Source organism: Cariama cristata, unplaced genomic scaffold (genome assembly GCF_000690535.1).
Source record: "Cariama cristata isolate BGI_N322 unplaced genomic scaffold, ASM69053v1 scaffold36546, whole genome shotgun sequence".
In the NCBI taxonomy this organism is placed as follows: domain Eukaryota; kingdom Metazoa; phylum Chordata; class Aves; order Cariamiformes; family Cariamidae; genus Cariama; species Cariama cristata.
Genome location: NW_009624475.1, coordinates 1 through 13,755, shown reverse-complemented (window position 1 = coordinate 13,755; position 13,755 = coordinate 1). Strand labels below are relative to the sequence as shown.

Genomic DNA, 13,755 nt, shown 5'->3' with positions numbered 1-13,755 from the left:
TCGTGTGCCCGTGGCCGCGTTCTTTAGAGCTGAGGCCTTTGCTGGATGAGCCCAGTGCAAACGGTAGATGCTGAGGGATAATTGGGGGGAGTGTCATCTGCTGCAGTCAGGTTGCTGAAGAGTTAAGATCTCAAGAATATGCTTTTTGTTTGTTTGTTCTAAGTTTTACTTCAAACTAGAATAGCTGGCAGCCGTGGTTCTTTCATAATATGGGTCTTGAGTTTTGGCTTGTGGCTCTCCCAGTGACCCTTTTGAATGAGTCTTTTTGCATCTTTCAAACAGTCTGATGAGTTTAACTCGGTAGTGTTAGAGTATGATTTCGATGCTGCTGTCATGATAGAGTTTGTTGGAAATCTCTGATTTTCTTTCTTCTTGCTCAATTCAGGACTTTCCTATTCTGTGCCAGACATGTCTTGGAGAAAACCCATATATTCGAATGGTATGTGCTTGTTTGACCGTGCAGTCCTTTCCTCTGTGTTGCCCCTAGAACTCTTGGGTTTCGGGAACTAAAATAAACCTGGAGGAGATGCTGAGGTGGAAGTGCACTCCTAATTAGTTGTTTCTGCACAAGAGGATTTGGTTCCAGCCATTGTTGGTATGTGATATCATGACCTTAGGTATGTTATTTAAGAATAAATCAGTCAAAAAGGAGAGCAAGATGGTGTAGTCCAATGTCTAGAGTGCCGGAAATACTAGAAAACAAAGCTTTAGCCCTGGTAAATAGTGCGACATGGATAACAGTGAGCTGCTGATATATTAAATAGCTTAGCACAATTTCTAAAATGTGAAGAATATGCACATGTAAAAACAGGTTAAAACTGTCTTACGAAGGCTGCCCAATGGGAGTTTAAATCCTTCTTTGCTTGCCTTGGATTCCTCCGTGCAGGATGAGTCGGTCCGTTTTATGTTGCTTTTCTCAGTGATCAGTCAGGTTGTGTATGACCTACATTTACATGATCTTTCCTTCACATTTCCATTCCACCAAATTTGCTGAGAATTATGATATTTTTCTGAAACATAACCCTACTGCCGGTATAGGCGATATTTCAAAACCTTCTCATTTTCCTGGACTTATTTCATGTAACATCATCTTTGCTTAAAAATAGCTACATTTCATTCTTGCGTTTCATTAGTACATGAGATAGGACTTACACAGTACTGTGTTTTTAATGAATGTTTCTAAAACCAAAATGGATTGAGAGTTTTTCGGGGTTTGGTTTTTTTTTTTGTCCTGTTGACCTGGCAAGGTGTAAGCCCAAAATGCAGGGGTGGGTGAGTCTAAATGCAACATAGTTGGGAAGAAACCACTGTGCTATAACATCAATGATATGTTTCATATTTTATGTTGAATTGAAGATACTTAATATTTTCTTTCATTGTTTTTGATTATATTTCAGACCAAAGAAAAATACGGAAAAGAATGCAAGGTATGTTTGTTGTATTTTGAAGAGAGAATGTCTACATTGTCGCACATCTGGGGATAATACATTTTAACATTAAAAAAACCTGTCGGCTTCAGAAAAGTGCTAATCTGGGTTAACAACTTAAAATGCTTCTGTAACTACATACATTTTTAGGTCTGTCTACTGTGTGCTTTGTTAGACAAAGTCAATTAGTCTTAAAATAGTAAAATTATTGAAGACTTCAGACAGGTTTAGGATTTGCTTATGTTTATCAGAATAAATTTTGCAAATACTGTACAATATTTCAGCATTTTAAATGATCTCATATTTTCTCTTGCAAGTTTGTTTTTACTTGTAAGTGGTGCATAAATAACTGGAGTTTAGGTTTTGCCATGAATATGTTATTCGTGGCTACGTGGTGATTTGTGTTAGCTGTCTAAGAAATACACCACGTTTTTTTTCTGAGAGTGCAGGAAATACTTAGTGTTGTCTTAACTGGGAGAAAATAAAGGAGTGTTTTCCCCTTTTATCAATTGTCATCTGAGGTAGGGAGAAGGTATGCATTGAAATCTTACTTCCCTTCCTCAGACTGTGCATGCAGCAGAAGCAGATGCATTGTTTCACCAGATAAGATAGAAAGCAGTAGTCTTCTGGACCAAAAGTCTCCTAACCTCTCACTGGGCTTGCTGCTATGCTGCTGCCCGATTTACATGTAATTGGTAATTTATCTCTAATAGCTCTATACTGACATCACCTGGAATGAAGGGAGAATTTCTTTTTCCTTTGACTAGATCTGCTTTTAGCATGTGGGTTATTGTAATAAATGAAAAAGACAAGAAGATAAAAATCTTCTTAAAACTTTCTCCTGTCAAAGTAAGGCACCAAATAGAAACAAATATTTCTTGAGGTCTGAATCTTAGCACTAAGATGAAGAAGTTGTGTTTACAGTTTAAAGAGATTAGATGTGTTTGGACTTTACTAATCTGGTTCTTGCACAGAAACTTAACTTCATTGCTGTGTGATAGTGATACAAGTGTTGACTTTCTGTCTTTCAGATTTGTGCCAGGCCTTTCACAGTATTCCGCTGGTGCCCTGGTGTTCGTATGCGTTTCAAGAAAACAGAAGTATGCCAGACGTGCAGCAAGCTGAAGAACGTCTGTCAAACCTGCCTGCTTGACCTGGAATATGGTGTGTATCAAAAAATATAAACTAAGAGAAGAAGCTGGTTTCCTTGTCTCTGAAAGGAAAGTTTGTGAAATGTCTTTAAATGTGTGCATGTAATTGGCACGGTTGTCTGTGGACAGTCTTTTAGAAGAACAAATCTTGATGGTCACACCTCTTCTGAGGGCAGGGGCAGCATGGTATATCTGAGCAGTAGATGAGCGATCTCTGGGTAATGCAGGTTGCAATAACAATTTCTGCTCTTTCAGCTTGTGCTTCATATGGATTTGTTGGGGTTTGTTTTTTTCTTTGTTTCATTCTAGGTTTGCCTATTCAAGTCCGGGATGCAGGACTCTCCCTTAAGGATGAAATGCCTAAGTCTGACGTCAATAAGGAGTACTACACCCAGAACATGGAACGAGAGGTAGGAAAGTGTAGTCAGAATCATGCTGTCTGTGTGTGGATGTATTTAGGGGAGGAAAGGGGTGGAATGACCTAGCTTATCTTAAAATCGTTTGTTTGCTCTGATTCTGTGTATTAGTTTTCAGTGGTGATATATGCATAATTATTTGTGTTTTAACTACTGTTTAGATATCCAATTCTGATGGCACTAGACCAGTTGGTGCGCTAGGAAAAGCTACTTCTACGAGCGACATGCTGCTGAAGCTGGCTCGGACCACTCCTTACTATAAACGTAACCGTCCTCACATCTGTTCCTTCTGGGTAAAAGGAGAATGCAAGAGAGGAGAAGAGTGTCCCTACAGGTACAGATAAAGCTTAAACAGTTAATCTGTTCACCGTGGTCAGATACATCTCCCCTTTGGGTTCGAAGAACAAGAAATCCTGCAGTGGACAGGAGACACAACACTCTGATTGGGGTCAGTGCGAAACTTGCATTCAGTTGGCATTCAGCGCCAGTGAATCAATCTTTGTTGAAGAATTAGCTGGATGGTCTTGTAGTGTTTTGCTGAAGCAGTGACTGCAGCTCTTCTCTTGCATAGTTCATTTTTTTCTCTTTGTGGCGCCAGTCCCCTATCAGAAATCTTTGTATTTGAACAAGAGGCCATTTGAAATCCAGCTGTTGTATTTTGTGGTGTTGAATGCTGAGCTGTCAGAAGTGTCATTCATTCAGAACTTGAGGCAATCCTGGCTGCAGTTTAAGTTCTTGGGGATTTTTGTTCCATTTTGGCATGTTTATGTGAACGGGGTTAAGCATATAAGTGACCGGAGGCCGTTAGAAGAGGAGGTAGCAGTTTTATAGTCATTTTAATCAGATGCTGCTGTGACTGGTGGTGTGAAATGTTTTGTTTGCTGAACCTTAGGCATGAGAAACCTACAGATCCAGATGATCCTCTGGCTGATCAGAACATCAAAGACCGTTACTATGGAATTAATGATCCTGTGGCTGATAAACTTCTGAAAAGAGCGTCAACTATGCCTCGTCTAGACCCCCCTGATGACAAGACTATTACTACATTGTATGTTGGAGGGCTTGGAGATACCATCACTGAATCAGATCTCAGGTGTGTTGGTGAATTTGTATTGCTTTTGCCTTTTTATTTGACGCTTTGATTACTTCTCATCTTCAAGTGAGGAAATTTCTCTTGCAAGTTAAAAATACATCTGGTTTTCAGTTTTCCTTAATGGGGAACTGGTTGGTGGGCAAGTGCAGAGGAGTGCCAGCTTGTTGGAGAACAGATAAACAGGCACATTTCAAATGCTTTGATTAAAATGTCTCTCTTTAAAGCTGAGTCATCCTTCTAAGCTGTTGAGGATACTGTGTTACACTTTTACAAGAAAGTCCCACAGCCTCTCCCTAGCTAGCTGCTGAGAAAAGCTGCCGCAGAGTTTTTATTGCCCCATAATTGCACATAGGGGCAAGAGACATGATTTCTAATGGTTAGTCTGAACTGGTGATGGAGAAAAGAAAGGATCTGAGCATATCTGTTTCAGCACGTGATGAGATCCTACTCTGCTATGTACCCTGCGGCTAGGAGGAGTGGGGTTTCATAATCATTTTTTCTCCCCATGCAGAAATCACTTCTACCAGTTTGGGGAGATTCGGACGATAACTGTAGTGCAGAGGCAACAGTGTGCTTTCATCCAGTTTGCCACCCGGCAAGCTGCGGAAGTGGCTGCTGAGAAATCTTTCAACAAACTCATTGTCAACGGTCGCAGGCTCAATGTCAAATGGGGAAGGTGAGTGCCAGGGGGAGGAAGACTTGAGGATACTGCCACAAGGTTCTTCGCTCAGTTTATGCAGTCTTGATGAGCGGGATTGGATATTACACTGGAGTGGACACTGATTTGGTGAATAGCTGGGGTCCTCTTACTGTTTGGTTTTCTTTCGCCAGTGGGATCTGGGTTGGAGATTGCACAAATTGTGTGAGGGATTTCCTGGTTGAGGGTTATGGATGAGTTTCTATAATTTTATGTCTAATCCGTCTCCTGTAAGCACTGTTTGCACGCTTTGTACCAGCTGTCTCTGATGTTCTGTGAGTGTTTCATTTTTGACCTGAAGCAATGGATCTGGATTAGATAATGTGAAACTATTGTGGTGAGAATATCTGCTTATCCTGCTTTTTTTCATCCTTGTTCTCAAACTTTTGTCTGGTTTTTAGGTCCCAGGCAGCAAGAGGAAAAGAAAAGGACAAGGAAGGTACTACAGAATCGGGGATAAAGCTGGAGCCAGTTCCAGGACTTCCTGGAGGTAAGGGAGTTGTTTTCATCTCTGAAATGCTTGATGCTGACCAGCTTCCATGAGAGAGTCTGGTCTTAAACCTCTGAGAGCAGTAACAGCATTCGGGACGGTAGAGGTACTGGTGAGCCCAGAGCAGTTACTTACAGTAGGTTTGCAGTGGATCCAGGTGAGATGGGAGACCAGCATTGTCTAGAAGGAAATCCTTAATGAAAAAAGAGTGCTTTATGTAATGAGTGAAAAGTTAAAGCCAAATTAAAGTTACTTAGGTCTGAGAGACTGGCAACCCACACTTTTCAAAGCTTGATTAATGTTTTCCTAATTCACTGAGCATTGTATGATGGAAAAAGCAAACCTGGCTTTGCATGAAGAAAAATGGTGGCTATTCTGGAGTTTCAGTGTGGTTCTGCTTCTCGTTCCAGTTCATACGTGCAATAGTAGCACCAGTTTGCCCTTGCGGAAGAACTGCTTGTGCCTCCTCTCTGAAGGCAGATACCTCTGCATATCTTGACTTGAGAGATTTTCCGTAACCACCGTTTACTTTTTCTGCAGCTCTCCCCCCTCCTCCAGCTGCAGAAGAGGAGGCTTCTGCAAATTACTTCAACCTACCTCCAAGTGGCCCTCCAGCCGTGGTTAACATTGCCTTGCCACCTCCTCCCGGCATTGCTCCGCCACCACCTCCAGGTAGTTGTGTTTCCCCTTCAAGTGTTGGTGTCTAACTTGGTGTTAGATGATGTGGTCTTCCTTGCTCAGCTGTGCTGTAGCACTGATGCGTGCCCTGAGTTGATTTTCCTCATCCCTAATCATACAGTGTAAACCAATGATCTAAAATGAGCTGTCAGCACAGTTTAATGAAACTGAGCTGCCTGTTTTGGTATGTATTCACTTGCAAATTCTCAGGCATGTCAGAGATCCCTGTTACTGGTACTGAGACCTACTCATGCTTTTGCTGGCTCTGTAAATGCCGCATTAACCTGAACTTCAAAGGGTAATTTTGCATCTGGTTGAATGCCAGCCTGCGTTTTTGTCGAGGTTTAGACCCAGCCGGCAACTAAGCCCCACGCAGCTGCTCGCTCACTCGCCGCAGTGGGATGGGAGAGAGAATTGCAAGGGTAAAAGTGAGAAAACTCATGGGTTGAGATAAAGGCAGTTTAATAGGTAAAGCAAAAGCTGGGCAAGGAAGCAAAGCAAAACAAGGAATTCATTCACTGCTTCCCATGGGCAGGCAGGTGTTCAGCCATCCCCAGGAAAGCAGGGCTCCATCACACCTAACGGTGACTTGGGAAGACAAATGCCATCACTCTGAATGTCCCTCCCCCTCCTTCTTCTTCCCCCAGCCTTGTATGCTGAGCATGATGTCGTATGGTATGGGATATCCCTTGGGTCACTGGGATCAGCTGTCCTGGCTGTGCCCCCCCCCCAACTCCTTGTGCACCCCCCAGCCTCCTCGCTGGTGGGGTGGGGAACAGAAAAGACCTTGACTCTGTAAGCCCTGCTCAGCAGTAGCTAAAACATCCCTGAATTATCAACACTGTCTCCAGCACAAATCCAAAACACAACCCCATACCAGATGCTATGAACAAAATTAACTCTACCCCAGCCAAAACCAGCAGTTTGGCTGTGTGTAAGTATCTATCCAGAGACCCTTTTTTTTTTATGGGAAGTCAGACTTTTGTGGATGTATTTGCTTTGCTCCATGGTTGAGTAGAAAGCATTTAGAAGGCATTACAGACACCTGTCTGGTGTTGTCCCCCCCTCCCCCCAGCTTTTATCTGTGAGTAAGGACGTGTGTTGGGTAAGGATTGCCCCCAGTTGTACTGGAAAGAGGAGAAGGAGTATGGGAATTTGAAGAACCATGGGAGATGTGCACCTTTCCAAGGCAGAGCTGTAAGCTAGCCGTTTTCTGTTGGTAGTTTCAAGCAGTAGTACATCTGCATTGGTTGTTCTGTCGCTTTGTCTGAAGCTGCCAACTTGTTTCTGCAGGTTTCGGACCACACATGTTCCACGCCATGGGGCCCCCGCCTCCCTTCATGAGAGCCCCTGGCCCCATTCACTACCCGTCTCAAGATCCCCAGAGGATGGGTGCCCACGCAGGAAAGCACAGCAGCCCCTAGCACGTCGTGCCACCCTCATCGTTCAAGTAAATGTTATTTTCTAGTTACCGTGGTAGCACCATATGTTGAGCTGTGGGTGAGCTAGAGAAGCCTTATTTCCCTGCTTGAAGACACTGGGCAAGCTGAGCTCTGTGTCTCCGCTAGCTATAATCGAATTGTTGATACATCCCAGATCTTTCATTTAGTGTTGAGGGGGGCGGGAGGGGTGGGGCGCAGACAGAAGGGCAGTTGGGGGGTCTGTGGATCAGGTGTAGCAGAATTACAGTGCTATCCATGTATCTCATTTGCACACTTTTGAAATAAACTTCTGGAAAAACAAAACCAAACCCTTTTCAAGCCCATTTGATATCCTCAGCCTGAACACTGGACTACTTAAATGTAACCAGAAAGGCTTCTCTGTCAGGTAACTAATGACTTATTATTCTAATGAGGTATTAAACCAGGACTGAATAAGGGCTGAAAAACAAGCTGGTCAGACGGGCCAAACCCATGGCTTTGCCTTACTATTGCCACAGAATTTTCCTTCCTCCTTTTTCCTGACTTCTTGCTTAAAAAAAAAATCCAAAACAAAACCTTTTTTGATGCTTCACTTCTAATCCCACATGCCCTGAGCAAGATAAGTGTTAGGTCATGCAAGCAGCCCCCCGGGTAGCGCAGGCATGACGTGGAGTGACAGGTTAGCAGTTGCCTGTTTTCGGCTGGTGAAGGCCCCCTCAGTGGCCCCCCCCGGAGGCTGGGCTTGTGTTGCTGACAGCTGCGAGGGGAGGACACGATGCAGCTGCAAACTTGTCTGGGGTATATTTGGAACATGATTGGGGCTTTCAAGGCCTGTGGATACAGTCTCATCTTAAACTGTGAGATAAGATCCCACTTCGTCTCGCTTTGATAAGAAACTTTTCTTTCTGTGCTCTGTAGCGTTTGCCCAGGAGCAATTGTGTCCTGCGTGGAGCCTGCCGTTGAGTAAGATCTATATACACGTGGCTGGAGGATTTTAAATTTATCTGTATGTCAGCTGCTTTCATGCAATGGGTCTGTGGACATCTTTCTGTAAAGCAAAACATGATGGGACCTGTCCTGAAGCTTCGTTTGCTTGTTTTAAAAAAAATACATTAAAATATTTGAATTTTTCAACACTTTGCTTAGACCCTACTTCCTAGAGCACGTGACTGAGGACTTTGATTTTTAGTTGGCTGCTGCCAAGGCCAGGATGCAGAGTGGGCAATGACAGCAGGTCCACTTTTAGTTTTATGTGCTGTCCTGTACGATGCCCCTGGGTGCCACCGATGCCGCCAGCCCTGCCAGGCTGTTGGAGGTGACATAGCACACGTGGCACCAGGGCTATGACTGGCAGGCAGGCTGGTTTTCTCTGGAGCAACAGCTGGACTTTGGGTGCAGGTAATTAGTTTAGCTTTTGTCAGGTAAGAGCCATCCCAGGGCTGTGTTGGAGGATGGGCAGAGGCCTGCTGGTGAGTGGCGGAGGGCTGCAGCGTTTGCCACTGCTCTGTCCCCGAGTCTCTGCAGTCAGGGCCCGTGAGCGCTGTGCAGACAGATCTCAAGTGCAAGCAGGCTTTACGTTATTACAATTTATTTATTATTTCCAGCCAGGTCCCCAGGGGTACATGGGTTCTTCAACTGAAAGGTAAAAGAGGAAAGAGAGGGGTTTGGAACGGGACAGCAGTTGAGCATCATAGAATTTTAATGTTTAAGGAATGGACCTTTTTTCTTTGCATTTGCTTGTTCCCTCCTTCTGTGGGAAAAAGAGAGCAATGAAAGTTTCCTTCCTGAATGGTGTGTTTTGGCAGGAGAATCCCTGTGTGCGATTTGCTCTGCGCATCTGTCTGCACAGCATTACAAATGCACTTCACAAGTGAGGCAGCTGTTAACTGCATTTTTACCACGAAATTTACTTGCCTGATTTAACCATGGTGGTCGAAAAAGAAACTCTTATCCTGATGCTCCTGCTTTTGCAAGATGAAATAAGGGTAACATTAAGAACCTGACAAAAGCAGTTGTAGAAAGTCTGTGTTAAGTTGGAGATTTTTGTTAGCAATTAGCAGGATTTTCCAGATGTTCTGATGACTGTCCTGTAGACTGTTGTTAGCTGCATGTCCCACTGTGTGTCACTGCTGAAAACATTTGTGTAGTTGAATCCTCACTGCTGATTTTTGCATTCACAGAGAAGCCTGTGCTTGCTGTAGTCACAGCTCTGCTGCTTGCTGATGTTGAAGTTACCAGAATACCCTCGCAGTATCTTCAGACTGGTGCAATTCTGCAGTGCAGTGGGTCCAGGCAAGGCCTGATCCTTACTGACCAACTATATGAAGCAAATCTGGTGTAAGTCAATCAAAGGGCTTAGGTGTTTAAGCAAGGCATGCAAATAGCACTAGGAAGGGGAGAATATCAGCTGCCAAGTGCTAGTCAGTAGCTTGTGGGAAATGGGACACAAGTTTCCAACTCCCAGTATTCCTCTCCCATATATCCTGGTTGTGGTGTGTTGGTAAACGGGCAGATTCCCAGTTCCTGATTTGTTTTTGTTGTCCAGCCAAGCCCAAGGCAACTGCTTTTAACAGGCCAGTGCCTCCAGTAAGTTGTTTTGCTGCTGCCCTTCAATTATCACCTCCTCTCGCTGTCCTGACTGGAATGACAGATGTGGAGTTGTCCTGAAGATGGAATTTCTCTACAAAGGCACCAGCTGTCGGAGCAGGTCTTGTGTGTCGGTGAAGAAGCAGCAAGACAGTTTGGTGTGTTGCAGCTGGCGGTCCTGCCATTTTCCATGAGGCAGGGAAGAGGACAGGTTGTACGGGATATTTTGTACAGGAGCTTACGGGGATCTGCTTGCATTAACGACAAGAACTTGGCTGGTTAGCTTAGCACTAAATGCCCTTGTGACAATGGCTGGTATGAGGGGAATTCAAAATGGTCCCAGTCTTGAGCTTGTTCGAATCCGGTTGAAGAAGATGACAACCCGAGACCACTAGCTTTGCTTTCACGAAGAATACTTAGTCCCCTCTCCCCTACTGTGCGAAGTATGTTTGAGTCTAGCGAGAAAAGCATCCATGGCAACGGGGAAGGGAGTGCGCGTACTACAGCTCTTCGCTCTCTGGTAGAATCCGCACCCAGCCTTGCGGTGCTCTGTTGAAGTTGCGTCTGTGGGAAATCACCTCAAGAGCGCTGAGATGATCCAGCTCCACGGCAGGCACAGAGAACAGCTCGCTGACCAGTGCTCTGTCAAATGGGGTGGGAGTCCTGCGGCACAAGAAGCAGCAAACTTAGCATGTCATGAGGAGAGGTTGCGTATGTTGTAAAGGTGATACAAAAAGCAGGTCTGGATTTACTAACTCTGAGTCCAGCAGCAACTGACCAATGCCTGGAACAAATGACAACCCTCCTCTTCCTCCCCGGCATGCTATTAGACCCTCTGCTAGCCCAGTGATGTGCTTCTCTTGTACAGAGCCAACCTCAACTCAAGCTTTGGCAAGCCTGGAGAGTGAAGTTTGGTGCCTGAGTGTCACTGGCTGTGCAGGGGGGGAAGAAGCGTGGTGTTACCTTTACCAGAGTCTATTTTGATGGGCTCTGCCAACAGCAGTAGAGATGTGCTGTGCGTGAAAGGGGTTAGATTAAGAGAGCAGGTGACAGTGACAAACTCCCGGGTCTTTAGAAAGTGACTTGTCAGCAGCTAATGTGTTCTGCAGAGGGCCGAGGCTGATCGTGCTGCCTCCTGATCGCTCTAGCACATGTGAAGGCAAATGTCTTTCTCTTGGCCCTGGCTCCAGTCTGCCTTTTGGGAGACAGCTTCTCTTGAACTATGACTAACAGGAGGAGCAGTGTGGGGGCAAGAGCTGTCATCCCTTTCTGGAGAAATGTGGAAAGGGACTGGGGAAGAGAGTGCCAGCCCCCAAAAAGCCAAGAATGTTGGTTTTGGAACAGCACATGGAGGCTGATCTATCACTGAGGCATAGCTGGGAATGTTTGTGTTGGGAAGCGCTGCTTGAACATGAGTAACGTGGCACTGTTTTGCAACAGAGGAGAAATAAGGGAGGGAAAGGTAAATGAGAGTGGTTTGTTCCAGAAACTTTCTGCCTTCTGGGAAAAGGCAGTCCTTTTCCAAGCTTGGCTTTCACTCTCTTTTAAGGCAGCACACCTTAGCAAGGTGGCCGAAGGTCTTTGCATCACAGCCTGAACATTTGAAGTTGGGAATAAATTGATCTGCTTTAACGCAGTTGCTGTTGAGATGGTGAACAGCTTGGAAGATCCTGAAAAGCCCAGTTAAAAGCAGATTGGCTCTCTGAATCTTCATGCCTCGGTGAAGAATTAGAGGAGGTGGCAAGAGGCTTGGTGTTAAATTAGCATCCATCTGTATTAAATAACAGTTCAAGACTTTAAATAGAAAGGCAGTATGTGAGAGGGGAGAAATGGTACAGGGTAAAGCATTATTAAGAAACATGCCCTTGCTTCAGTCCCTGTCCATAAATAAATACTGAAGCGGGAACATGGCTAAATGTTGAAAGAAAAGAGCCAAGTGTCTGCAGCAGCAGCTTCTTGCTCTCCCCCTTCGGCACCTCCCCGCATGTTATTGCTCCAGGAGAGCTCAAGGTGGCTGAGTAACTGGGGAGGAGACCCTGAGGGAATAGCTAACGAAGCCCCTTTGCTTCCCCGTGCTTGCCTGTGGCTGCCCATGGGTTCTTGTCCCTTCTGTTAACCCCGCTGCCTCCTCCTTCTCTCCCTCCGCCCCACTCCAGTGCAGACCAGTGCGCCATCACTCTTTCACTGGTGCGAAAGGGGCAACACAGAGGAGGCTGAACACGCGGCAGCCTTGTGCTGTGCACCTCGCCAGGCCCCACAGCAAAGCCCCAGGGCGGAGGGAGAGGAGAGGGGAGCAGCGAAGGGAGGCAGCATCATCTCAGCTCTGCTGGCAGTCGGGCTGAGATGCTGTTCCCATGCAGAGGGGTTGTCATCCCCCACAGCCCCTTCTGCCAAGCATTCAAAGTGCAGCAGTCGTCTCCCCCAAGACTCAAATCCAACCCTGGTGCAGGCTCAGGAAAGCTGCCGTCTGCAGAGGCCCAGCACCATGGCAGATGGTCTGGCGGGGAGCAGTGCTGTGTCCCATTAGGGAGTTCCAGGGGGAGCTTGCCTACTGGAAGGTGACTTTGGCCAGGCCACCAAGACTAACATACTCATCCTCATGAAAGAAGCTTTCAGTGAGGAGGAGAGCCAGGACCTCAGTTTGTAGATTCCCTGGGATGATGTTCAGCTTAAAAGTTCGGTTCTCATTATTCTACCTTGGGCTACTGGTGCTTTGCTACTACCAGATCTCCATGTTCTAGATCCCCACCAAGCACCTTTCCAGAGAGATTTGCCTTGGTCTCCGCTCCAGCCTCAACCTCAGTGCTTGAGGGTCCCAGCCTCAACCCCAGTATAATTTGGAGGTGCAAGGAGGCAGCAGCCATGCTCCACTGGAAGAAGCCACAGGACATGGAGCTTGCCAGGCTGAGCCACCAGAAGCTCCCCGGCCTGGAGACTTCAATCTCAAGCAGGTGTTTGGAAGGAATCTGCTGACCTCTTAGCACCTTGTGGGAAGATTAACCTTATAGCCTCACCGCTTCCAGCAGCTGCTTGGATACCTTCAGGAAATTAGGAGAGAGACTTGGCACTGTTTGTGTCATTCCTCCACCCAGCCCAGAGCTGAGCCCAGCTGGGAACAGCAGCGATTCCTTCTCAAGGACCACGTGCATGAGAATTAGTCCTCCCAAATTTCATCCCCGAGGTTACCCAGTGAGATCAAGCTGCTTAAGGCTGCACAAGCCCAGTGGTGGAGCTGAGAGGAGATCTGGGGAGCTGCTGGAGGCAGGGACATTTGCAGAGGAACCACAGAAAAGCTTCTGAGCAGGAAAAGAGCAACCTGAGACCTTCCTGCTCCCCTGTGGTGCAGAAAGAGGGCATGGACCATCGCGTTTCCCTGGCAGGATGGTAGGTGCTTCTTGAGGCTGAAGGGATTGGCCAAGGGATGGACAGGCTGGCAGTGCCTGCTCCTTGGCCAGTGTTACCTGTTGAAGCTCCTGAAGTCCCATAGAGAGGGTCTCATGGGCAGCTGGTTCTCTCCATGCACAGCATTGTCCTTGTCACCGAGGAGCTCCTGCCATGGAGATCGGTAGCCCTTGGGGATGGCGGTGACGTTGAACTTCTCGTGGGGGACTTCTTTGAGGGGGCCCGAGTACCCTGTGCAGGGGGAGAGATGGCGTGGGCTGCTGGGGGTTAGGGAAATGTGCTGGCCAGGGGAGAGGGGCCTCGGAACAGCCCTGCTTTTGCATGGCTACAGAGAACCTGCTACTCGAGCAGGATTACATATATATAACATAAATATGTATTTATATATATAAAA

At 46.2% G+C, this 13,755-nt stretch overlaps 2 protein-coding genes across 2 annotated transcripts; one reads left to right on the top strand and one right to left on the bottom strand.

The window, feature by feature from the left end:
* Nucleotides 1-385: 385 nt before the first annotated feature.
* On the top strand, nucleotides 386-7,702 carry RBM22 (RNA binding motif protein 22; the record flags this gene model as incomplete). Its single annotated transcript, XM_009703183.1, has 10 exons — nucleotides 386-439; nucleotides 1,398-1,427; nucleotides 2,459-2,591; nucleotides 2,888-2,988; nucleotides 3,156-3,328; nucleotides 3,887-4,087; nucleotides 4,599-4,763; nucleotides 5,186-5,274; nucleotides 5,815-5,946; nucleotides 7,246-7,702. Coding segments are annotated over 10 exons (1,209 nt in total), but the record flags the coding sequence as incomplete, so codon positions are not given.
* Nucleotides 7,703-10,459: 2,757 nt separating this feature from the next.
* Nucleotides 10,460-13,592, bottom strand: MYOZ3 (myozenin 3; the record flags this gene model as incomplete). The annotated part of the gene is made up of 2 exons (XM_009703182.1): nucleotides 10,460-10,622; nucleotides 13,421-13,592. Coding segments are annotated over 2 exons (335 nt in total), but the record flags the coding sequence as incomplete, so codon positions are not given.
* Nucleotides 13,593-13,755: the final 163 nt, after the last annotated feature.